Source organism: Mobula hypostoma, chromosome 3 (genome assembly GCF_963921235.1).
Source record: "Mobula hypostoma chromosome 3, sMobHyp1.1, whole genome shotgun sequence".
Lineage (NCBI taxonomy): Eukaryota > Metazoa > Chordata > Chondrichthyes > Myliobatiformes > Myliobatidae > Mobula > Mobula hypostoma.
Window position 1 is genome coordinate 226,955,194 of NC_086099.1, and position 26,858 is coordinate 226,982,051.

General features: G+C 45.6%; 1 protein-coding gene across 1 annotated transcript in view; it reads right to left on the reverse strand.

The window, feature by feature from the left end:
- The window catches only part of LOC134344592 (NFX1-type zinc finger-containing protein 1-like), a 75,757-nt gene extending 49,879 nt beyond the window's left edge, over positions 1 to 25,878 (reverse strand). Inside the window, exons 1-3 of the mRNA XM_063044669.1 lie at positions 25,824 to 25,878; positions 13,999 to 15,398; positions 11,210 to 11,720 (exon numbers count right to left, since the gene is read on the reverse strand). Coding sequence (XP_062900739.1) covers positions 11,210 to 11,720; positions 13,999 to 15,375 — 1,888 coding nt within the window. The 5' untranslated portion in view covers positions 15,376 to 15,398; positions 25,824 to 25,878. The remainder of the gene's footprint in view (positions 1 to 11,209; positions 11,721 to 13,998; positions 15,399 to 25,823) is intronic.
- Between the last annotated feature and the right edge of the window lie 980 nt (positions 25,879 to 26,858).

Consider the following 26,858-nt stretch of genomic DNA (forward strand, 5'->3'; position numbering starts at 1 on the left):
ATGCCCTCTGGTATTGGACTCTCCCAGCATCTGGAACATATCTCCTGCCTCTATCTTGTCCAATCCTTTAATAATCTTATATGTCTTAATCAGATCCCCCCTCAATCTCCTTAATTCCAGCGTGTACAAGCCCAGTCTCTCTAACCTCTCTGCGTAAGACAGTCCGGACATCCAAGGAATTAACCTAGTGAACCTACGCTGCACCTCCTCCACAGCCAGGATGTCCTTCCTTTACCCTGGAGACCAAAACTGCACACAATACTCCAGGTGTGGTCTCACCAGGGCCCTGTCCAAATGCAGAAGGATTTCCTTGCTCCTGTTTAAGAGATACAGGGCTGGAGAAGGGGAAATCTAATAGGAGAGGACAGACGGCCATGGAAGAAAGGGGAAGGAACCTCAGAGGGAGGCGATGAGCAGGTAAGGAGATGAGGTGAGAGAGGGAAAAGGGGATGGGGAATGGTGAGGGGAGGGGCATTACCCAAAGTTTGAGAAACCAATGTTCATGCCAGCATGTTGGAGGCTACCCGGACGAAATATAAAGTGTTGCTCCTCCAACCTGAGTGTGGCCTCATCGCGACAGTAGAGGCCATGAACTGACATGTTAGAATGGGAATGGGAAGTGGAATTAAAATGGGGCAGCTACTGGGAGATCCCACTTGTTCCTCTAGCCACCTCACCAGGGACAGAGCTCCTGTAGTCCTCACCTATCACCTCACCAGGAACAGGGTTCCTCTTGTTCTCACTTACCACCCCACCAGCCTCCGCATCCAGCACATAATTCATCATAACTGCTACCATCTGCAATGGGATCCCACCACCAAGCACATCTTTCCCTCCCTCTCACTTTGTGCTTTCCATAGAGATCGCTCCCTATGCGACTCCCTTGCCCATTCCTCCCTCCCCACTGACCTCCCTCCTGTCACTTCTCCCTGCAAGTGGAACAAGTGCTACACCGGCCCCTACACATCCTCCCTCACTACCATTCAGGCCCTAAACAGTCCTTCCAGGTGAGGTGACACTTCACCGGCAAGTCTGTTGGGGTCATATACTGTATCCGGTGCTCCCGGTGTGGCCTCCTCTATGTATCAGTGAGACCTGACGTAGATTGGGAAACCGCTTCGCCAAGCACCTACACTCCGGCTGCCAGAACAAGCGGGATCTCCCAGTTTAATTCCACTTCCCATTCCCATATGTCAATCCATGGCCTCCTCAACTGTCGTGATGAAGCCACACTCAGGTTGGAGGAGCAACACTTTAGATTCTGTCTAGGTAGCCTCCAACCTGATGGCATGAACATTGATTTCCTTGCACTCCCAGTAATGGTCACCCTCCCCCCCACCTTCACCATTCCCATTTCCCTCCCTCCCTCCCTCACCTCCCTCTGGTGCTCCTCCCCCTTCCATGGCCTTCTGTCCTCTATCAGACTCACCCCTCTCCAGCCCTTTCTCTCTTTCACCAATCCACTTCCCAGTTCTTTTCTTCACCCCTCTCCCCCACCCCTCCCCTGGTTTCTCCCATCACCTTGTATTTCTTCCTCTCCCCCCCCCCCCACCTTCTTCCTATGACTTCTCACCTTTTTTCTCCAGGCCTGATGAAGGGTTTTGACCAAAAGGATTGACTCTTTACTCTTTTCCACAGATGCTGCCTGGCCTGCTGACTTGCTCCAGCATCTTGTGTGTTGCCTTATCATCTTGCACACTTCTATCAAGTCGCCTCTCATCCTCCTACGCTCCAAAGAGAAAAGCCCTAGCTCCTCCAACCTATCGTCGTATGACATCACTTCTGCAACTCCCTCCCCTTTCTCAATCTCTCGGTCTCCATTTCTGCAGACAAACTGTTGACCCCCATCTTTTATAAACCTACCGGTTCCCACGGCCACCATGACTATACCTCTTCCCACCCCTTCCCAGATAAAAATACTATTCCCTTTTCTCAGTTCATTCGCCTCTACCACATCTGTTCCCAGGACGAGGCTTTCCTTTCCAGGGCATCAACGGTGTCCTCCTCCCTCAAAGAGCAGGGCCTCCCTTCATCCACCACTGATGTTGCCCTCACCTACATCTCCACAATTTCCAGGACATCCACTCCCACCTCACCATCCCGCCACCTTAACAGTGACAGAGTTCCTAACACCCCATCACCCTCCACATTTGAAGTTAGAAACAGGAAAGGAGCAATAACTCCACTGTTTTTTTATGGACCCCCCCCCCAATAGTAAGAGAGACATCGAGGAGCAGATAGGGAGGCAGATTCTGGAACGGTGCAATCATAATAGGGTTGTTGTGACGGGAGATTTTAACTTTCCTAATATTGACTGGCATCTCCTTAGCACAAGAGGTTTAGATGGGGTGGAGTTTGTTAGGTGCGTTCAGGAAGATTTCCTGCCACAATATGTAGATAAACCAACTACAGGAGAGGCTGTACTTGATCTGGTATTGGGAAATGAACCTGGTCAGGTGTCAGATCTCTCACTGGGAGAGCATTTTGGAGACGGTGACCACAACTCTATCTCCTTTACCACAGCGCTGGAGAGGGATAGGAGCAGACAATTTGGGAAAACATTTAATTGGGATAGGAGGAAATACGATGCTATTAGGCAGGAACTTGGGAACATAAATTGGAAGCAGATGTTCTCAGGGAAATGTACGGCAGAAATGCGGCAAATGTTCAGGGAATAATTGCATGGTGTTCTGCATAGGTATGTTCCATTGAGACAGGGAAAGGATGGTCCGGTTAAGAACCATGTGTACAAAGGATGTAGAAAATCCAGTTAAGGAAAAAAAGAGCTTACAAAAGATTCAAGAAACTAGGTACTGTTAGAGGTCTAAAAAATTACAAATTTGTCAGGAAGGAGCTCAAGAATGAAATTAGGAGAGCTAGAAGGGGCCATGAGAAAGCCTTGGTGAACAGGATTAAGGAAAACCCCAAGGCATTCTACAAGTATGCGAAGACCAAGAGGATGAGCCGTGTGAGAATAGGACCAATCAGGTGTGTTGGTGGAAACATGTGCATGGAGTCAGGGGAGGTAGCGGAGGTACTTAATGAATACTTTGCTTCAGAATTCACCAGGGAAAAGGACCTTGACAATCGTGGGGATGACTTACAGTGGACTGAAATGCTTGAGTGTATATACATTAAGAAAGAGGATGTGCTGGAGGCTTTGAAAAGCATTAAGTTAGATAAATTACCAGTACCAGATGAGATATACCCCAGGCTACTGTGGGAAGCGAGGGAGGAGATTGCTGAACCTCTGACGATGACCTTTGCGTCATCAAGAGGGACAGGAGAAGTACCAGAAGATTGGAAGGTTGCAAATGTTGTCCAACCACAAACAAGAGAAAATCTGCAGATGCTGTCCTGCCGAAGGGTTTCGGCCCAAAACATCAACTGTACTCTTTTCCTAGATGCTGCCTGGCCTGCTGAGCACCTCCAACATTTTGAGTGTTGCAAATGTCATCCCCTGGTTCAAGAAAGCGAGAAAGGGTAACTCAGGAAATTATAGACCAGTGAGTCTTACTTCAGTGGTGGGCAAGTTGTTGAAGAAGATCCTGAGAGGCAGGAATTATGAGCATTTGGAGAGACAAAAATCTGATTAGGGATAGTCAGCATGGCTTTGTCAAGGACAGATCGTGCCTTACAAGCCTGATTGAATTCTTTGAGGAGGTAACAAAACACGTTGATGAAGATAGAGCAGTGGATGCAGTGTATATGGATTTCAATAAGGCATTTGATAAGGTTTCCCATGCAAAGCTCATTCAGAATGTAAGGAGGCACGGGATCCAAGGAGACCTTGCTTTGTGGATCCAGAATTGGCTTGCCCACAGAAGGAAAAGGGTGGTTGTGGATGGTTTGTGGGGACTTCCGGTAGCGCTCATGGAGTGAAGTCGCGTTCTTGACTCGCTCCATTACCTCTGAGTTTTTTTTCTTATGATCAGCTATATTTTAATTAACCATTAAGGCATCAACTTTTACAATACTTTGAAATAAATTGGGCTCTCCGATAATTGGATGCGTTTAAGGTCTGCTATGTCTAAGAATGGAAAAAACGGGAAGGATGGCAAACCTCCGGTTAAACCGAAAGGTACTGATTTCCCTCCGACTGAACCACCGGTGACTTTGAAAGCTATATCGGAGCTAATTCGGGAGGAAATTTCAACTCGTCTCCAGAAAATTACCGATTCAATTGAGAAGATACAAATATCTATTACAGAACATCGGTTGGCTATATCTGATCTTCAAAAATCCACGCAACAAAGTGAGCTCAAGATGGAGAAAATCGAAGAAACAATTAATGTAATGAAGAAGAAACTCGACTTTCCGACCTTTAAAAACTCTGACTTAGAATCTAGAATGCGACGGCAGAATCTTCGAATGATTGGGGTGCGCGAAGCTGTTGAATCCGATAACCCTATGAAGTATTTTTCTCAACTTTTAAAAGATACATTTCCTACTGTATTTCCTGACCAACCACCGTTATTGGATCGTGTTCACAGAGTTCCATCATACTCGCCTAGGTCAGATAAACCTAGACATGTCATTTTACGTTTTCATTACTTTCAAGACAAGGAGAAACTGTTTCATTTCGTTCGATCTAAAGGTTTCATTGATTTTTTGGATCTTAAGTTCCGATTCGTGGAGGATTTCAGTAAACCAATCCGGGATCAACGGGTTCGTTACAGATCTGTGATGTCGGAACTCTACAAGATGGATTTAAAACCAGCGCTGTTTTATCCTGCACGTTTAAGGATTCGTACGTTGGATGGAGCCCTCTGTTTTTTTGAATCTCCATCGGATGCCCAGAGTTATCTGGATCAATTTTCACCTTCAACATCTTAATCGTAATATTTTAACTATCTCCGTTGATCGGAGGCTGTGAATTTGTCGGTCTTAATTTTTTTTTTGCCCTATTTGGGCAGAAAAGTTTATTTTTGATTACTTAATATGGTTGCTAAACTTTCTTTTTAACTGCGTCATTTCTTTCTTTTTCCCAGGGGATTCTGGGTGGTTACTTCCTTATCGTCATTTTACGTATTTCCTTTGTGGCCTTAAATTTTGTAGTTTTTTAAAAATCTATTTTGTTTTGTAGGTTTTTATAACTAGTTTATGTTAATAATTTCTTTTTTTTTGTTGTTTTGTTTACTCATGGGTCTGGGGTTTATTGCGGTTTTTTTATATTTTCTGGCTTTTATTCTGTTATGTGTTTATTTTAATTGAGTTATCTTTTTTTTATTCTTTTACTGTTTTATAATCAGCTGATCTTTTTTATATTTACACTTTTTTTTAGGGAGCGTATACCGGAAGTCATGGGGGTAGTTTTAGTGCTTGCTTCTTTCGGGCTGGTCTGCGTTAGATTTAGCCTTGGGGTCATGGGGTGGGGGGTGGTGGGAGGGGCTTCACGTTTTAGTTTCTTTCTTCTTGGGCTATATACATTATTGAAGTATTGGTTGCGTTCTCCTTCCCGGTATCTCTTATTTGTTCTGTTCCCTTTCCGGGTTCGTGGGTCGAGCCTATCGTCAATCCTCCTTGTTGCGGGTTGACTTTAGGGTTTATGGAGTCTATTATTAATTTTGTCTCCTGGAATACTAATGGTCTTAATCATCCTATTAAAAGGAAAAAAGTTTTTAAAGTGTTCCGGAGACTTAAAGCACAAATTTTATTTTTACAAGAGACCCATGTGCGGAGGGGGGACAGACTACGTTTTTTTAAATTCTGGAAGGGACAACAGTTTCATTCGAACTCCAATGCTAAGATTCGAGGCGTCTCTATTTTTATAGACTCCTCAGTTACTTTTATACAACATGATATTATTTCTGATCCGAATGGTAGATTTCTATTGGTTAGTGGTTTACTATTTAATAAAAAAGTAGTTTTGGTTAATGTTTATGCTCCTAATATGGACTGTCTGGAATTTTATAAATCATTATTTAATCAGTTTCCGAATTTGAATGAGTTTTCATTGATCTGGGGCGGAGATCTTAATACCTGCTTGTCTCCAGCTTTGGACCGTTCGGCTCCTTTACGGACCTTACCTAATAAATCTGCAACTTTGATTAATTCATTCCTTTCTGATTCTGGGTCGACGGACATTTGGCGTTTTTTGCATCCTCAGGAAAAAGATTTTTCTTTTTTTTCACATGTTCATCATTCCTATTCAAGAATTGATTATTTCTTTATTGATTCTCGTCTTATTTCTTCAGTGATTAAATGTGATTATGACTCTAGAACCATTTCAGATCATGCTCCACTTAAGCTTTCTATTAAAATTCAGGCCAATATACAAAATAATAGACAATGGCGTTTTAATTCGCTGTTGCTTCAGGACTCGGACTTTGTTAACTTTATGAATGAACAGATTGATCTTTTTTTTTACAAGTAACTTTACAGAGGATATTTCTGTCAACATTCTTTGGGACACTTTTAAAGCTTATATTCGTGGTCAGATTATCTCATATTCTGCTGCTTTGAGGATGAAGCTGAAGCAGGAGGAGTTGGTAATTGTGGACAAGATTAAGGAAATTGATAAGAAATATGTTATAGCTCCTTCTGAGAAGTTATATAAACAAAGAACTGAACTTCAAATGGAACACAGTTTATTACTCTCGTCCTCGATTGTAAACCAATTAAAGAAAACAAGAAGTGAATTTTATGTACACAGTGACAAAATTGGCAAACTGTTGGCTAATCAATTGAAGTCTAATTATGCTAAATCTCAAATTAATCAGATTTATAACCAAAATGATCGACTGATACTTGATCATGTGGGGATTAATCAAACCTTCTGTGATTTTTACTCTTCCTTATATCAATCAGAGTCTCCTCGAGATTCTAAATATATGAATGATTTTTTAGATAATTTAGACTTCCCTGAGATTTCACAGGATATGTCTTCTATGTTAGATACTCCCATTACCATGGATGAGATTAAGAATGTTATTTTCTCTATGAATTTGGGGAAAGCTCCTGGCCCTGATGGGTTTACCGTAGAATTTTATAAATGTTTTGCTCCTTCGTTAATCCCTTGGCTCTGTAGGGTTTTTGAGGCTTCATTGAAACTTGGTAAACTTCCTGAATCTTTCAATAGAGCGTCAATTTCTCTAATATTAAAGAAGGATAAAGATCCTGCTCAATGTGCATCTTATAGACCAATATCTTTATTAAATGTTGATTCTAAAGTTTTTTCTAAGTTATTAGCAAATAGATTAGAAAAAGTACTTCCTTCTATTATTTCGGAAGACCAAACGGGTTTTATTAAAGGTCGTTACTCTTTTTATAATATTCGCACACTGTTAAATATCGTTTATACTCCATCACAAAATGTTCCTGAGTGTGTTATCTCTTTAGATGCTGAGAAAGCTTTTGATAGAGTAGAACGGCCTTATTTATTTAAGGTGCTTGAAATGTTTAATTTTAGCTCGAAATTTATATCCTGGATTAAACTGTTATATCATTCTCCTGTGGCCTCAGTCCGACTAACTCTTTAAGTTCACCTTTTTTCCCTCTTTTTCGAGGTACTCGACAAGGTTGTCCTCTTAGTCCCTTATTATTTGATATTGCATTAGAACCTCTTGCAATTGCCATTCGAGAATCTCCAAATATTACTGGGATAACTCGGGGCTTAAAGTCCCATAAATTATCACTCTATGCTAATGATTTACTTTTATATATTTCCAATCCTCAGAAATCCATCCCGGCTGTTTTAGAGCTATTAGCACAATTTGGTCTTTTTTCAGGTTATAAATTAAATCTTAGTAAGAGTGAACTCTTTCCGATTAATAAACAACTTCCCTTATATTATAAATTTCCATTTAAATTGATTAATAATTATTTTTCATATCTTGGGATTAAAATTACTTGTAAATACAAAGATTTATTTAAGACTAACTTTTTACCATTAATAGACCATATTATTTAACTTTCATCTAAATGGTTTCCTTTATATTTAACTTTGATTGGTCATATTAATGCAGTTAAGATGGTTTTTTTGCCAAAATTTTTATATATATTTCAGGTATTACCAATCTTTGTTCCAAAATCCTTTTTTTGACAAAGTTGACTCTAAAATTTCTTCATTTATTTGGCAGAATAAAAATCCAAGACTGGGTAAGATACATTTACAGAAAGCTAAGAGAGATGGAGGCTTAGCATTACCTAACTTTAGATTTTATTATTGGGCAATTAATATTCGACATATGAAATTCTGGTTACTTGACCAGGATATACTATCCATTCCTAAATGGGTAGCATTGGAATTACAATCTGCTCAGGGTTTTACACTTGGCTCTATTTTAGGTTCCTCTCTTCTTTTTGATTGGAAACGCCTTAAACAGGTGTCTAACCCGATAGTTAAATATACCTTACGTATTTGGTTTCAATTCAGAAAATTTTTTGATCTTAATCAATTTGGGTTAGCGATTCCTATTTTAGGTAACATATTTTTTCCTCCCTCTTTTACGGATCGTGCTTTTCAAATTTGGAAGACTAAGGGTATTTCACGGTTTTTGGATTTATTTTTAGATGGTTCCCTTATGTCTTTTGAACAATTATCTAATAAATATAACTTATCAAGAATACATTTTTTTAGATATCTACAAGTTAGAAATTTCCTAAGTACTATACTTTCTTCCTTTCCAATGCTTCCTCCTACATACATTTTAGATACTATAATCAACCTTAATCCATGCCAGAAAGGTGCATCGGCTATGATTTATAATATTATTATGAAACTTAGGAAAGCTCCATTTGATAAGATTAGGGTAGATTGGGAACAGGAATTGGGGTTTACCATTTCCGTGGATGACTGGGGGCAGATTTTACAATTAGTCAATACTTCCTCTATCTGTGCTAAACATTCCCTAATTCAATTTAAAGTTGTTCATAGAGCTCATATGTCCAAAGATAAGTTAGCGCGCTTTTATTCTCATATTAATCCTTTTTGTGATAGATGTATGGGGCAGATAGCCTCTTTAACTCATATGTTTTGGTCTTGCCCTACTTTGGAAACTTTTTGGAGAGACATTTTTAATATTATCTCCAAGGTATTGAATATAGATATCTCTCCTCACCCTATTACTGCTATCTTTGGACTACCTAAAATTTCCAGTAATCTTTCCCCTTCAGCCCATAGAATGGTTGCATTTCTTACTTTAATGGCGAAAAGATGTATCTTACAACATTGGAAAGAGCTTAATGCTCCAACTACCTTTTTTTGGTTTTCTCAGACGATATTATGCTTGAATCTGGAGAAAATTAGAAGCAATCTTTATGACTCCTCATTTAAATTTGAACAGACTTGGAGATCTTTTATTCAATATTTTCATTTAATGTAATATATACCCTTCTTGTTTTTTTTACTGTTTTTAATGGAGGTCGGGATTGAGGACGTGATTTTAAGTTTAACTCTGTTTAGTTTCAAGTTAGCCCATTGCTTTGCTTTGCTTTTAGTTAGTTGCACGGTGGGTTTTTTTTGGGGGGGGTGGTTTTCTTTTCTCTATTGATATATATATAAAATTAGTATACTATTATGTTACCTTGGTATGTTATGTTTAAATTACATTGTTTGTAGTATTTTTTTTTGCATTAATATCTTCTGTAATTTTATTATATTCTAACAGTGTATTAGTGTCTATATGGCTTACCTTTTTGTATACTTATTTAATAAAAAGATTTAAAAAGAAAGGATGGTTTGTATTCTGCATGGAGGTTGGTGACCAGTGGTGTTCTGCAGGGATCTATTCTGCTATCCCTCCTCTTTGTGATTTTTATAAATGACCTGGATCAAGAAGTAGAAGGGTGTGTTAGTAAGTTTGCTGATAACACACAGGTTGGGGGTGTTGTAGGTAGTTTGGAGGGTGGTCAGAGGTTACAGTGGGACATCAATAGGATGCAGAACTGGGCTGAGAAGTGGCAGATGGAATTCAACCCAGTTAAGTGTGAAGTGGTTCATTTTGGTAGGTCAAATTTGAAGACAGAATATAATATTTATGGTAAGACTCTCAGCAGTGTGGAGGATCAGAGTGATCGTGGGGTCTGAGTCCATAGGACACTCAAAGCTGTTGCGCAGGCTGACAGTGTGGTTAAGAAGGCAGACGGTGTGTTGGCCTTCATCAACCGTGGGATTGAGTTCAAGAGCCAAGAGGTAATGCTACAGCTATACAAGACCTTGGTTAGACCCCACTTAGAGTACAGTGTTCAGTTCTGGTCACCTCATTACAGGAAGGATGTGGATACTATTGAGAGAGTGCAGAGGAGATTTTCAAGGATGTTGCCTGGATTGGGGAGCATGCCTTATGAGAATAGGTTGAGTGAACTCGGCCTTTTCTCCTTGGAACGACGGAGGATGAGAGGTGACCTGATAGAGGTGTATAAGATGATGACAGGCATTGATCGTGTGGATAGCCAGAGGCTTTTTCCCAGGGCTGAAATGGCTAGCACGAGGGGGGCACAGTTTTAAGGTGCTTGGAAGTAGGTACAAAGGGGATGCCAGAGACAAGTTTATCACACAGAGAGTGGTGGGTTTGTGGAATGTACTGCCAGCAATGTTGGTAGAGATGAATACAATAGGGTCTTAGAAGAGACTTTTAGAAAGGTACAAGTTTAGCAAAATAGAGGGCTATGCAGTAGGGTAATTCTAGGCATCTTCTAGGCTAGGTTATATGGTTGGCACAACATTGTGGGCTGAAGGGCCTGTAATGTGCTGTAGATTTCTATGTTCAACCCAACATACTTCACAGTTTCTACCATCTGCAAAGGGACCCTACCACCAAACACATCTTTATCTGCTCCCCCCCCCATTCTCTGCTGTCTACAGGGATCACTCCCTCCATAACTCCCTTGTCCATTCATCCCTCCCAACTACCTCCTTCCCGACACATATCCGTACAAGCGGCCAAACTGCTACACCTGCCCATTCACTTCCTCCCTCACCTCCATTCCGGGCCCCAAACAGACCTTCCAGGTGAGGCAACACTTCGCCCGCAAATCTGCTGGGGTCGTGTGTTGTGTCCGGTGCTCCTGGTGTGGCCCCCTCTACGTTGGGGAGACCCATCCGCTCCCTCCACCAAAAGCGGAACATCCCAGTGGCCAACCACTTTAATTCTGATTCCCATTCCTACATATTGGTCCATGGCCACCCCCACCCGCACCCCACCCAGAAACAGCATGTATAGCGTTAATGCTCTGCACGTGTACCACCCCTACCGCGCCCACGCACCTGTGCCGGGCGAGCCCTCGATGATGGCGAACTCCCGAGTCAGGGCTTTCTGCAGAGCCTTGAGCTGCAACCTGTCAACGTGCTTCAACCACGGCACCGCGCGGAGGTCCTGTCTGAAGGGGTCGACCATGTACTTGCTCCCTTTGGAGGGGCTTCCCGTCGGACTGGGGACCACCCTGTCATGCTGGACGGGAGGCCTGCTCTTTGCTCCCGACCGCTGGTCCGTCTTGGCGCCTTCCTCCTTCACGATGCTGATAAACTCTTCCAATGCATCCCACGTGCTATGCCCTTCAGTGACCTCCTCCCCTTCCTCCTGCCTGCCAGTCCCTGTGGCAGGGTGACCCATCTCATCCCCCGCACACTCTCCCACCTCTGCTGAGGATTCCCTCGAACCTACAGCCTCAGGGTCATCCTCAGCAGGGCAGTCATGTTCCTCCGATGTACTGACGTGATCCATCTCCGTCCCCTCCTCCTGCAGCAGCCCCACGTCCTCATCCGGTCCATTCCACGTCTAGGGGAAAAAGGCAAGATTGTCAAAATTAAAGTCAAGTTTACTGTGTCATATGTACGTATGCTACAGCACAGTACAGGCCCTTTGGCCCACGATATTGTGCCAGATTTTTAACTTACTCTAAAAGTCAATCTAACCCTTCCCTCCCATATATGTAATTCTATTTTTCTATCATCCATGGTCCTGAGAGTCTATTAAATGTCTCCAATGTATTTACCGTTACCACCACCCCTGGCAGGGCATGGCACACACCCACCCACCACCCTGTGTAAACTAATGTTACCTCTGACAGACCCCACCCCGCGATTTTAAAATGATGCTTCCTTGCATTAGAGATTTCCACCTTGGGGAAAAAGTCACTCGGGCTACACTCAGTGGCCACTGTATTGGTCACCACCTGCACCAAATAAAGCAGACGCCGAGTACGTTTGCAGTCCTCTGTCACTGTAGCCCATCCACTTCATAGTTCAACACGTCGTGTGTTCAGAGATGCTCTTCTGCACACCACTGCTGTAACCTCTGGTTACTTGAGTTACTGTCACATTTCTCTCAGCTTGAACCAGTCTGGCCATTCTCCGCTGACCCCTCTCGTTAACAAGGCATTTTTCTTTTTGCCAACCGAACCGCCGCTCCCTGGATGTTGTTTTGTTTCTCGCACCATTCTCTGTAAACTCTAAAGACAGTTGTGCACGAAAAGCTCAGGGCAGCACCATTTTCTGAGATACTCAAACCACCCTCTCTGGCACCATCATTCATTCCACGGTCAAAGTCACTTAGATCACATTTCTTCCCCATTCTGATGTTTGGTCTGAACAACAACTGGCCAAGCGCCAGATAAGCAGCGTCACAAGAGGTAAAGTAGACATTTCGTCAAAATCTTTTTTGACAAAAACTGCTGCACTTTATTCTGCATTATTACTTTCCCTTCGTACTACGTCAATGATCTGATCTCTATGAACAGGTTTTTCCACTGTACATGGAACAATAAACCAAATCCCATCAAAACAGAAGGAGATGACGTGCTGTCAGTGGAGAGAGTTCAGAGGAGCCTCACAAATCCCACCTGCCTGAAGCAGCTGGTTATCACCTGCATTCACCACTTGTATTGGTAGAAAGGGATCCACCCACCTTCGCCCCCTCCCTTGTCAGTAGAACCACAGAAAACAATAGCACAGACACCGGCCCTTTGTCCCATCTAGTCTGTACCAAACCATTTAAACGGCCTACTCCCATCAACCTGCACCAGGCCCAAAGTCGTCCATACCCCCGGCATCCGCGTACCTATCTGAACATCTCTTAAACTTTGAAATCAGACCGGCACGGACCACTTGTGCTGGCAGTTCGTTCCACTCTGTCATGACCCTCTGAGTTTTGAGGTTCCCTCTCATGTTTCCCTCAAGTTTTTCACTTTTCATCCTTAACCTATGACCTCTAGCTGTCGTCCCACCCAACCTCAGTGGAAAAAGCCTGCTTGCGTTTACCCTATCTATACCCTCATAATTCTGTATCCCTCCATCAAATCTACCCTCAATCTTCAACATTCCAGGAATAAAGTGCTAACCTATTCAATCCTTCCCTATAACTGCAATATCCTTGTAAATTTTCTCTGTGCTCTTTCAACCTTATTTACATCCTTCCTGAAGGCAGGTGACCAAAACTACACCCAATACTCCAAATCAGACCCCACCAACATCTTAGATAACATCCCATCTTCTGTACTCAATACTCTGATTTATGAAGGCCAATGTGCCAAGAGCTTTCTTTACAACCCTATCTACCCGTGATGCCACTTTTAATGAATTATGTACCTGTATTCCCAGATCCCACAGTAGAAAGGATTCTAACCGCCTTTGCCCCTTTTCCTGTCAGTAGAAAGGGCTTTGCCCACCTTTGCCCCCTCTCCTGTCAGTAGAAAGAATTCTGCCCATCTTTGCCCCTTCTCCGGTCAGTAGAAAGAATTCTGCCCACCTTTGCCCCTTCTCCTGTCAGTAGAAAGGATTCTGGCCAGCTTTGCCCCTTCTCCTGTCAGTAGAAAGAATTCTTCCCACCTTTGCCCCTTTTCCTGTCAGTAGAAAGGATTCTGGCTGCCTTTGCCCCTTCCCCTGTCAGTAGAGAGGGCTTTGCCCACCTTTGCCCCTTCCCCTGTCAGTAGAGAGGGCTCCACATCCCTTTATTCCATGGTTTCCTGCCCTCTCGTGGCCAATTCCTTCCTTAGCCCTTTGCCCCTTCAACATATCGCTTCCCGACTTCTCGCAGTTGGTGCCCCTAGTCCATCTACCTTGGCTACGCTGCTGCTCCCAAGCAGAGGTTGCATGTCGAAATGGGCGGCGTGCGGTGGGAGATACGGTGGTGGGCGGACGTGGCGTCTGCACCTCACCAGGTACCGCTGGAAGGGGAGGTGGGCAGGCTTCGTCTCCTGCAGACCCCGCAGGACGTGGCGGTAGAGCTCGAAGAAGGCTGGGGACTCCACCATGCAGAAGGTGTGTCGGTAGAGATGGCGGGACAGGTCCCGGTGGCTGGCAGTGAAGCGCAGCCACAGGAAACCTTGGGCATTTCTTTTCACCACAGTGGCGGGGAAGACCTGCTCGCAGTCAGTGGCGAAGAGGCAGACCAGGGAGCCCTTGGCCAGACACTTCGGGGGCAAGCCACGGCCGAGTTTCAGAACAGCCTTGTACGCGACTCCTTCCCACTGGCAGTCCGGGCCCAGGAGCCGCAGCCCCCGGAAGGCCTTGAGGGCGCCGGGCAGTTTGCGGCGCAGGGCAGGTGCGATCAGGCAAGCAGCCAGCCCGTCCCTCAGTGGCCTGAGCACGTCCTCGCGCAGCAGGCGATAGAGGGCATCCAAGTAAGCCCGGGTACTGGCGTGGGGTCCCTGCACCACGTTAGGCTGCAGCCAGGGGTCCGGGCCGCACAGCAGTTCCTCAGGCGTGGGGACGACGGGGAGCTGGCGGATGTCCCGGGGGCGCAACTCGCTGAAGGCGGCCTCCTCCGGGAGCAGCTGAGCGGCAGGGGGGAACTGAGCGTTGACGGTCTGCCGCAGGTCGCACAGCCGCCGCCGGGTGGGCCAGGGGAGGCTGAGCCCCTGGCTCTGCAGCCTCTGTAGCCGAGCGTGCAGCAAGTCAGCCGGCACGTGGACCAGGGGCCGAACGGCCTCGGGGTCGACCAGGATCAGTTTCCGTAGGAGGGTCTCCACGGCATCCACCTCCACCTCCACCTCTACCACCACTGCTGTGGCCTCCCCGATCCCGGCCACGAACCGGAGCAGGTGCCGGAGCAAGAAGGAGGATTGGAGTACCGGCTGGAGGATGGCCAGCAACAGCCCCTTGCCCTTCCGCTCCTCCTCCTCCCCCCCCTCGCCCTCAGGGATCTCTGCCACCGCCTCCCCCAGCGCCCGGATCAGCAGCAACACGTCTATCCGCCTCAGCTCCGTCGAGCCAACGGCCTGCTCCAGCTCGTCCTGGCACTCCAGCAGCAGGGGCAGGATGGGCAGCCCCTTCCGCAGACGGCTCTCCAGCGAGTCCAGCAGAGACCGGTGCTCCGGGGAGGAGCGGGGGTAGCCAGCGCCCCGCTTCCCATCAGATCGGCAGGGGCACTTTTCCGAGGGGCGCCCGAAGCCTTTGTCCGGCAGGTTAGGGTGCCCCCGCTTCCGGCTGCCCATCTCAGGCCAGAGGCAGTGTCACTCTGGAAAACACAAATCAACAAATGGGTTTGTTATTGTTAGATGCACCTCTGAGCTGGGGCCTCCGATATTCAGAGGTGACCATCGATATTGTGTCCCAACTGTCTCGCTACGCAAGCCCGGCCAGTACAATACGTTATACTTTATTGTCGCCAAACAATTGATACTAGAACGTACAATCATCACAGCCATATTTGATTCTGCGCTTCCTGCTTTCTGGATTACAAATTAACAGTAAATACTAAAAATTTAAATTATAGATCATAATTAGAAAATAGTAAAATGGGAAGTAAGGTAGTGCAAAAAAACCGAGAGGCAGGTCTGGATATTTGGAGGGTATGGCCCAGATCCGGGTCAGGATCCGTTCAGCAGTCTTATCACAGTTGGAAAGAAGCTGTTCCCAAATCTGGCCGTACGAGTCTTCAAGCTCCTGAGCCTTCTCCCGGAGGGAAGAGGGACGAAAAGTGTGTTGGCTGGGTGGGTCGTGTCCTTGATTATCCTGGCAGCACTGCTCCAACAGCGTGCGGTGTAAAGTGAGTCTAAGGACGGAAGATTGGTTTGTGTGATGTGCTGGGCCGTGTTCATGATCTTCTGCAGCTTTTTCCGGTCTTGGACAATATGGAGACCAAGCTGTTGCTCGTGTAACAAACTCCCCCCCTCCACACATCTCATGAACCCAAAGGAACGGCAAAGGCCACTACGGTTTGGCACCAGCAGCATCGCATGGGTTGCCAGTCAATCTTGAACTCAATGTAGGACTCCAGCTCAGGATTTTTCCCTTGGGGTTTACTCCCGGATCCTTCCCCGTGAGTGGGTACAGTCGCAAGGCAGCAGAGGTTTGAGATCAGAGTTTTCCTTCTCCTGGATGAGCTGCCGAAAGCGACTGGCTTTAAGGCGCCAGTAACCTGCCCTTGCCCCTTCTCCTGTCAGTAGAAATGGTTCCGCCTAGCTTAGTAGCTAAGCCACAGGTACAGGCCAGGAGCTGGACTTGGTCATCAGAAGCTATTTGAGGTACACGCCATTGAGAGTATTTAATAGGCAGTGTGAGCTTGTCCCCATTACCACCCCTGGCTGTAACAACCTTACGAAACCATGTACCAAGGTACAGTGAAGGGCTTGTATGCATCTCTGCAATAAAGCAGAGAGTCCATTGGATAAAACAAGGTAAAACAATACAAGTAATTTTAAATTCATGGGCATTACTGGGGTACCGTGGTAGCAGCGCAGTTCGTGTGACGCATTACACCTTGGGGCATCAAGAGTTCAGAGTTCAATTCTGGTGTCCTCTGTAAGAAAGTTTGTACGTTCTCCCCATGAGTGCATGGGTTTCCTCCGGGTGCTCCAGTGTCCTCCCACAGTCCAAAGTAGGTTCATTGTTTAGGTTCTACTGCCATGCCAAAGCTAAACTTGGGTTAGAGGTGCAAGTCCTCAATCTGTCTGGACAGCAACCTGATGGCATGAATATCATTTTCTCTAGCTTCTGGTAATTACTCCCCCCCCCTCTCTTTTCCCATTGCCCATTCTGGCTCCCCTCCCACCTCTTCCCTTCTCCTCACCCCACCTGCCCATCACCTCCCACTGGTGCCTCTCCTCCTTCCCTTTCTCCCCGGTCCAACATCCTCTCCTATCAGATTCCCTCTTCTCCAGCTCTTTACCTCTTCTACCCATCACCTCCCAGCTTCTCAAATCATCCCCTTCTCCACCCACTCACCTTCCCCTCACCTGGCCTAACTATCACCTGCCAGCTTGTCCTCCTCCCCCACCTTCCTACTCTGGTTTCTTCTGTCTTCCAGTCCAGTCCTGATAAAGGGTCTTGACTAGAAACATCCCTGTTTCTGTGCTATGGTCTCAGTAAGCCTCCAAAAGGCATCCACCACTAGCAATAATTATTATCCAGGAGATTAATTATCGAGGAGATTTGATACGTCACCAAAGACACTTGCGAATTTCTACAGATGCATTCTAACTGGCTGCATCACCATCTGATATGGAGGGGCCACTGCACAGGATCAAGACAACCTGCAGACAGCGGTGAACTTGGACGGCTCCACCATGAGCAACAGCCTCCCCGGCATTCAGACATCTTCAATGGACCGTGCCTCAAAAAGGAAGCATCCATCATTAAGGACCCCCAACACTCAGGATGTGCCATCTCTCATTGCTACCATCAGTGAGGGAGTACAGGAGCCTGAAGACACACAGATACAGTACGTATGCCTGAGCACATATTTACTTTTGTCCTATTATCTACAATATTGTGTAACTCTCGGTTCAGCTAGCGGCTCAGTCTAGGGGAAGACAGCCCTTGGCCCAGCCAAACTTGAGAAATCTTGTTTGGGTGGATGCTGTGCGGCATGTCCCCGTTACAAACAGTACACAATATGCAATTAAACGATTGAGCTTTATAATTCTTAATTTGACTATATGGTTAGTAAAGAAACAACAACAAAAAAGAAAAGGGCCCATTATCATGAAACAGTCTACTGTGCAACGTTGGAGCATAGCCGACCCTCGGACCCTCGCTCCAAGTCCACTCTGTCCAGCGGTCTACCAACTCTCCCCATTCGCGTCTTCTCTCTTCATCTCTCCCCGGCAAAAGACCGCGAAATCTCTGCTCCCAGACCCACAAGAAAGAACAACATCCCTCTCATTGGACAGCTCCACATTCCAAAGCCCCGTTGTCCCTCGGCATAACCCAAACATTGCTGCAACAGAGAAACCATTACCTCAGCAGTGGGACATTAAAGCACATTACAATTGATAGTACTACTGCTGCAAAGTCAGATTTCCTGACATATGGCACTGATATTAAACCTGATTCTGATCAGATAAGGAACATTAACTAGAAAACGTAAATTACCCAAAACAAAAGCCTTTCTTTTTACAATAAATTAAATAGAATAAATAAAAAAGTCCCTCTTAGTGCAAGGTGGTCATACTGTCGCTGTACTAAGGCAGTGATTAGAGCTGTGCTGGTCGGTTGAAGAACCTGGTGGTGTGGGACTTCAGGCTTCTGCCCGACAGGAGCTGTGAAAAGACGGCGTGGCCCGGACGGTAGGGATCTCTGGTGATGGATGTTGCCAGGGCCTCCTGTAGATAATGCCGATGGTGGGGAGGGATGTGCCTCCAAGTATTGGGAACATGAACAGGGCAAATCCAGGGCAAGCATCAAAAAGGGCCACTTTTCAACATAATTGTATAAGGGCTAAGAGAGTTGTAAAAGAGCGCCCGAAGGCTTTGTGTGTCAATGCAAGGAGCATTTGTAACAAGGTGGATGAATTGAAAGTGCAGATTGTTATTAATGATTATGATATAGTTGGGATCACAGAGACATGGCTCCAGGGTGAGCAAGGATGGGAGCTCAATGTTCAGGGATATTCAATATTCAGGAGGGATAGACATGAAAGAAAAGGAGGTGGGGTGGCGTTGCTGGTTAAAGATGAAATTAACACAATAGAAAGGAAGGACATAAGCCGGGAAGATGTGGAATCGATATGAGTAGAGCTGCGTAACACTAAGGGGCAGAAGACGCTGGTGGAAGTTGTGTACAGGCCACCTAACAGTAGTAGTGAGGTCAGAGATGGTATTAAACAGGAAATTAGAAATGTGTGCAATAAAGGAACAGCAGTTATAATGGGTGACTTCAATCTACATGTAGATTGGGTGAACCAAATTGGTAAAGGTGCTGAGGAAGAGGATTTCTTGGAATGTATACGGGATGGTTTTTTGAACCAACATGTCGAGGAGCCAACTAGAGAGCAGGCTATTCTAGACTGGGTATTGAGCAATGAGGAAGGGTTAATTAGCAATCTTGTCATGAGAGGCCTCTTGGGTAAGAGTGACCATAATATGGTGGAATTCTTCATTAAGATGGAGAGTGACATAGTTAATTCAGAAACAAAGGTTCTGAACTTAAAGAGGGGTAACTTTGAAGGTATGAGACGTGAATTAGCTAAGATAGACTGGCAAATGACACTTAAAGGATTGACGGTGGATATGCAATGGCAAGCATTTAAAGGTTGCATGGATGAACTACAACAATTGTTCATCCCAGTTTGGCAAAAGAATAAATCAAGGAAGGTAGTGCACCCGTGGCTGACAAGAGAAATTAGGGATAGTATCAATTCCAAAGAAGAAGCATACAAGTTAGCCAGAAAAAGTGGCTCACCTGAGGACTGGGAGAAATTCAGAGTTCAGCAGAGGAGGACAAAGGGCTTAATTAGGAAAGGGAAAAAAGATTATGAGAGAAAGCTGGCAGGGAACATAAAAACTGACTGTAAAAGCTTTTATAGATATGTAAAAAGGAAAAGACTGGTAAAGACAAATGTAGGTCCCCTACAGACAGAAACAGGTGAATTGATTATGGGGAGCAAGGACATGGCAGACCAATTGAATAATTAATTTGGTTCTGTCTTCACTAAGGAGGACATAAATAATCTTCCAGAAATAGTAGGGGACAGAGGGTCCAGTGAGGTGGGGGAACTGAGCGAAATACATGTTAGTAGGGAAGTGGTGTTGGGTAAATTGAAGGGATTAAAGGCAGATAAATCCCCAGGGCCAGATGGTCTGCATCCTAGAGTGCTTAAGGAAGTAGCCCAAGAAATACTGGATGCATTAGTGATAATTTTTCAAAACTCGTTAGATTCTGGAGTAGTTCCTGAGGATTGGAGGGTGGCTAATGTACCCCACTTTTTAAAAAAGGAGGGAGAGAGAAACTGGGGAATTATAGACCGGTTAGCCTAATGTCAGTGGTGGGGAAACTGCTGGAGTCAGTTATCAAAGATGTGATAACAGCACATTTGGAAAGTGGTGAAATCATCGGACAAAGTCAGCATGGATTTGTGAAAGGAAAATCATGTCTGACGAATCTCATAGAATTTTTTGAGGATGTAACTAGTAGAGTGGATAGGGGAGAACCAGTGGATGTGGTATATTTGGATTTTCAAAAGGCTTTTGACAAAGTCTCACACAGGAGATTAGTGTGCAAACTTAAAGCACACGGTATTGGGGGTAAGGTATTGATGTGGATAGAGAATTGGTTAGCAGACAGGAAGCAAAGAGTGGGAATAAACGGGACCTTTTCAGAATGGCAGGCAGTGACTAGTGGGGTACCGCAAGGCTCAGTGCTGGGACCCCAGTTGTTTAGAATATATATTAATGACTTGGATGAGGGAATTAAATGCAGCATCTCCAAGTTTGCGGACGACACGAAGCTGGGCGGCAGTGTTAGCTGTGAGGGGGATGCTAAGAGGATGCAGGGTGACTTGGATAGGTTGGGTGAGTGGGCAAATTCATGGCAGATGCAATTTAATGTGGATAAATGTGAAGTTATCCACTTTGGTGGCAAAAATAGGAAAACAGATTATTATCTGAATGGTGGCCGATTAGGAAAAGGGGAGGTGCAACGAGACCTGGGTGTCATTATACACCAGTCATTGAAAGTGGGCATGCAGGTACAGCAGGCGGTGAAAAAGGCGAATGGTATGTTGGCATTTATAGCGAGAGGATTCGAGTACAGGAGCAGGGAGGTACTACTGCAGTCGTACAAGGCCTTGGTGAAACCACACCTGGAGTATTGTGTGCAGTTTTAGTCCCCTAATCTGAGGAAAGACATCCTTGCCATAGAAGGAGTACAAAGAAGGTTCACCAGATTGATTCCTGGGATGGCAGGACTTTCATATGAAGAAAGACTGGATGAACTGGGTTTGTACTCGTCGGAATTTAGAAGATTGAGGGGGGATCTGATTGAAACGTATAAAATCCTAAAGAGATTGGACAGGCTAGATGCAGGAAGATTGTTCCCGATGTTGGGGAAGTCCAGAACGAGGGGTCACAGTTTGAGGATAAAGGGGAAGCCTTTTAGAACCGAGATTAGGAAAAACTTCTTCACAGAGAGTGGTAAATCTGTGGAATTCTCTGCCACAGGAAACAGTTGAGGCCAGTTCATTGGCTATATTTAAGAGGGAGTTAGATATGGCCCTTGTGGCTACGAGGATCAGGGGATATGGAGGGAAGGCTGGTGCAGGGTTCTGAGTTGGATGATCAGCCATGATCATAATAAATGACGGTGCAGGCTCGAAGGGCCGAATGGCCTACTCCTGCACCTATTTTCTATGTTTCTATGAAAGGAATGGAGGGATGTGGATCATCTACAGACAGATAGGTTTAGCCTACTTTGGTAACATGGTTGACCAAAGGGCCTGTTCCTGTGCCTCAAACCACAGACACAGGAGCAGAGTTAGGCCAGCCACACCTCTGCTTTAAACACACCCAATAACTTGGCCTTCACAGGCGTCTGTGGCAATGAATTCCACAGATTCATCAGCTTCTGGCCAAACTATTTGCTCCTCCCCTCTGTTCTAAAGGGACGTCCTTTTACTGGGAGGCTATGCCTTCTCGTCCTAAACTCCCCCACTACTGGAAACATCCTCTCCTCATCCACCCTACCTGGGCCTTTCAATATTTATCGGCTTCAATGAGAACCGCTCCCACCATCGTTTTCCTCAACTCCAGAGCCATCAAATGCTCCTCGCATATTAACCCTTTCATTCCTGGGATCATTGTCATGAACCTCTCCAATGCCAGAACATCTTTTCTGTTCCATAAGGATGGCATCGAGGGCCACCACACGACTGTGGTATGCCACATTTCAGTTTTGAGTGTAGTTCCAGGAAGAACGTGGTTGAGAGAGGTTACAGACTAATTAATAGACTTAACTGCAGTGATCCCGGACACTGTCTCTTCGACCTCCTCCCTTCCGGCAGAAGATACAAAACCCAGAAAGCCCACACCATCAGGCTCGAGGACAGCTACTGCCCTGCAAACTTCACTCAGAAGCATCGTTCCTGCTGTTTGACTCTCACCACTGCTTACTGCCGGATCAGACAAGCAGCCCACCCCGGCACAGCATTGCTGGGTACGGCAACTGCCCTGCCCGTCACCGCAAGAACTCGCAGAGAGTTGTAGACATGGCTCAGCGCATCATGGAAACCAGCACCCCCCCCCCCATGGACTCTTTCTGCACTTCTCAGTGTCTCAGTAAAGCAGCCAGCCCAACCCAGACGTTCTCTCCTCTCCTTCCTCCCATTGGGAAGATATAAAAGGCTGAAGGCACATTCCACCAGGCTCAGTGACAGCTTCTGTCCCACCGACCTCTTGTTGCCCTCACAGTAAGTAAAAACTGTTAAAGGGATCACCAGGATCTCCTCCCCACTATTTGTGGCATTTTCTGGGATCGTTGTATACGAAGGGCCCCAAGCATTGTTGAGGATCCCTACCACCCATCCCACAATCTCTCTGACCCACTTCCATCATGAAGGAGGTACAGGAGCATCAGGACCAGGACTGGCAGACTGGGTAACAGCTTCTTCCCTCAGGCTGGGAGACTAATGAATACCAAGGTCTCGTCAGTAGGACAGCGAACTGTTTACTGTTTACCTCTCCTCAGCACTGCATGCATTTTGAAATACACTTCATTATCTTGTTTGTGGTAATATTTTGTTTTGTGCGCTGTGTAACAGACTTTGTGAGGGTTCACCGTGGTCCGTAGGAACGCCGTTTCATTTGGTTGCACTTTATCTATGTACAGTCAGATGACAACATACTTGAACTTAGCAGACGTATTACGAGGGGTTTGATAGGGTAGGCTAAATCTTTATACTTTATTGTCACCAAACAATTGATACTACAACGTACAATCATAACAGCCATATTTATTCTGCGCTTCACACTCCCTGGACTACAAATGTTAAATATTAAAAATACTTAAAATTAGTAAATATTAAAAATCTAAATTATAAATCATAAATAGAAAATAGAAAATAGAAAAGTGGGAAGTAAGGTAGTACAAAAAAACCGAGAGGCAGGTCCGGATATTTGGAGGGTATGGCCCAGATCCGGGTCAGGATCCGTTCAGCAGCCTTATCACAGTTGGAAAGAAGCTGTTCCCAAATCTGGCCGTACGAGTCTTCAAGCTCCTGAACCTTCTCCCGGAGGGAAGAGGGACGAGAAGTTTGTTGGCTGGGTGGGTCATGTCCTTGATTACCCTGGCAGCACTGTGGTGTAAAGTGAGTTCAAGGGCGGAAGATTGGTTTGTGTGACATGCTGTGCCGTGTTCACGATCTTCTGCAGCTTCTTTCGGTCTTGGACAGGACAGGACAACTTCCATACATCTTCTCCCCATGGAGGGGTGTTCAGGACGAGAAGGCATGGATTCAAGGTGAAAGGTGGGAGGTGTAAAGTGAATGTGGGAGGGGAGAGTTCCCACACAGGCCTGTGGAGCACACTGCATGAAGGGAGGGTGTGTGAAGGCACAGACTCTCATAACGTTTATAAGTACTGTATACAGATGAGAGCTTGAATTGTCAAGGCCCAGACAGTTACAGATGTGAGGTAGGTAGATAGGATTTGTATGTACACACCCAGTGGCACTTTATTCTGTACCGCCTTGTTCATGGTCTTCTGCTGCTGTAGCCCATCCACTTCATAGTCCGAGGTGTTGTGCGTTCAGAGATGCTCTTCTACACACCACTGTTGTAACATGTGATTATTTGTGTTACTGTCACATTCCTGTCAGCTTGAACCAGTCTGGCCATTCTCCTCCGACCTCTCTCATTCACAAGGCATTTCCACTAACAGATCTTCCAGTCACTAGATTTTTTTTGTTTCTCACACCATTCTGTGTAAACCCTAGAGAATGTTGTGTGTGAAAATCCCAGGAGACCAGCAGTTTCTGAGATACTCAAACCACCCCATCTGGCACCAACTATCATTCCACAGAAAGTCACTTAGATCACGTTTCTTCCCCAATCTGATGTTTGGTCTGAACAACTGAACCTCTTGACCATGTCTGCATGCTTTTTATGCATCCAGTTGCTGCCACATGATTGGCTGATTAAATATTTGTATTAATGAGCAAGTGTACAGGTGTACCTAATAAAGTGGCCACTGCACAGGTGCAAGAAGTAGAAGGAACGGGGTGGGCCGAAAGGCCGGTCGCCCTGCTGTGGAGCTCTATGACAGAGCGTTACCTGAAGCAGTATTGCACGAAAACTCTAATGAACAGCAATAAAGCAAGGTGCTAGAGGAGACACGCGAGGCTGGAATCCGGAGCAACTATCAAAATGCTGGACAGTGGGTCAGGCAGCATCCAAGCAGGGGAATGGACAGTCGGCGTTTCTGGCCAAAATGCTTCTATACATTTAGATTCAAAGTTCAATGTCTAAAGTACATTTATAATCAAACTACGTATATGTCAGCATATAGTACCCTCGGATTTAATTCCCTGCGCGCTTTCACAGCAGACCGCGCCCTACTAGATTCGAAGTGCATTTATACATTCCTGAAATTTGTCCTTCCGCAGGCAGCCGTGAAACAGCACGGAATCCGTTCAAGAAAAGATCAAATACCCAACGGGTGAAAAAAAGAACAAATTGTGCAAGCGGGTAACTCGTAGAATATCAAGATCAGTTCAGCGTCGCGCCGCTAGCCCAGACCTCATCGACCGCCCCGATCAAACCGCTGAAAAACAGCACAAAAGTAACCAGAATCCAGGAACACGTCCAACATCAACCCCCCAAAACACTGCAGACACCGCATCGCCCATCAATCCTTGCAATGTGATTCCCAAGGCTTCCGCACAGGCAGGCAGCGCCGAACACCCGCCCAACCAGGGTGCAAAATGCACCGGGCTCTGCAAATACAATAATCATAACAACAAGCGATAAATATCGAGAACATGAGATTCAGAGTCCTTGGAAACGAGTCCATGGGCTGTGGGAACATTTCAGTGATAGGGCGAATAAAGTTGAGTGAATTTATCCCCTTTGGTTCAAGAATCTGATGGTTGACGGGTAATTTTAACGCAAACAACAGGAATTCTGCAGATGCTGGAAATTCAAGCAACACATATCAAAGTTGCTGGTGAACGCAGCAGGCCAGGCAGCATCTATAGGAAGAGGTGCAGTCGACGTTCGGCCTGAAACGTCGACTGTACCTCTTCCTGGAGATGCTGCCTGGCCTGCTGCGTTCACCAGCAACTTTGATGTGTGTTGGTTGACCGGTAATAACTGTTCTCGAACCTAGTGGCGGAAGCTCCGAGGCTCCTGTACCACCTTCCTGATGTCTACAGCGAGAAGACAGCATAGCATGACCCTGGTCGGTGGAGTCCGTGATGATGGATGCCGCTTTCCTGAGATCGGCTCCTTGTTCTTCACAAACAAGAGAAATCCAAGCAACACACACAAAGTGTTGTAGGAACTCAGAGCGCAGACAGTATAGAAAAGAGTACAGTTAACGTTTCGGACCGAGACCCTTGGAGAGTTGCGAGGTTGAACAGAGTAGGAATAAGTGTTCAACAAGAGAAAAACTGCAGATGCCAGAAATACAAGTAATATGCTCATTTGTACTGGGGACCTTTCTACACTCACCTCAACAGCAACGGCACTGACAGCGACTCCGCATCATTAGCTCCGCATACCGGCGCCGTCCTTTTAAGTACAGTTCCCGACTGACAGGCTGCCTCCTGGGTCCTGCCGCCCGACCGCGTCACGTCGCTGGTTCCGAATGGAATCCCTTTATTCAATTTCTGGTTATCTATATTTAAAGGCAAGAAGTTCTCTTTGTAAATATCATGTTTTCTGTTCCGTTTCGCGTTTAAAACTCCCGGCTTGCAGATTCCCACAGGTGTTTAGACTGTGGAAGAATGTTTTACTCTTCCTGGGTACGTGGTGTAAGGACCAAGAACCGGGTAAGGCACTGGAAAGGTCCTCTGTAGCCGGCATGTTACTGTGATGTGGAGTTTGCTCTCCGAGTAGGACGGTGCCAGCAAGTACAACCAGGACTGGATAAATCTAAATGGGCAAACTCCCTAAATGTTAACATGCAGATTAACGGCGGTGAGGAAGGCAAATGCCTCGACAGAGTGGATGTGGGCAGGATGTTTCCTATAGAGGGGGTGTCTAGGACCAGAGGGCTCAGGATCAGAATAGAGGGACGTCCATTTAGAACAGAAATGAGGAGGAATTTCTTTGGTGAATCTGTGAAATTCATTACGGAGGTCAAATAATTGAGTATATTTAAAGCGGAGGTTGATAAGTTTTTAATTAGACAGGGTGTCAAAGCTTAGGGGGAGAAGGAATGAGAATGGGATTGACCTGAGATCGCATTGGTTTCCTCCGGGTGCTCCGCTTTCCTCCTACAGTTCAAAGACGTACCTGCTCATAGGTTAACTGGTCATTGTAAATTGTAAACAACAGGAATTCAGATGCTGGAAATTCAAGCAACACACATCAAAGTTGCTGCGTTCACCAGCAACTTTGATGTGTGTTCATTGTAAATTGTCCCCTGATTAGGCTAGGGATAGGAGATTGCTCGAATGTCCAGTTCTGTGCTGTATCTCAATAAATACATAAATCCGTCAAGATTGAATGGCGGAGCCCACCCAATGCGCCGAATGGTCCGAT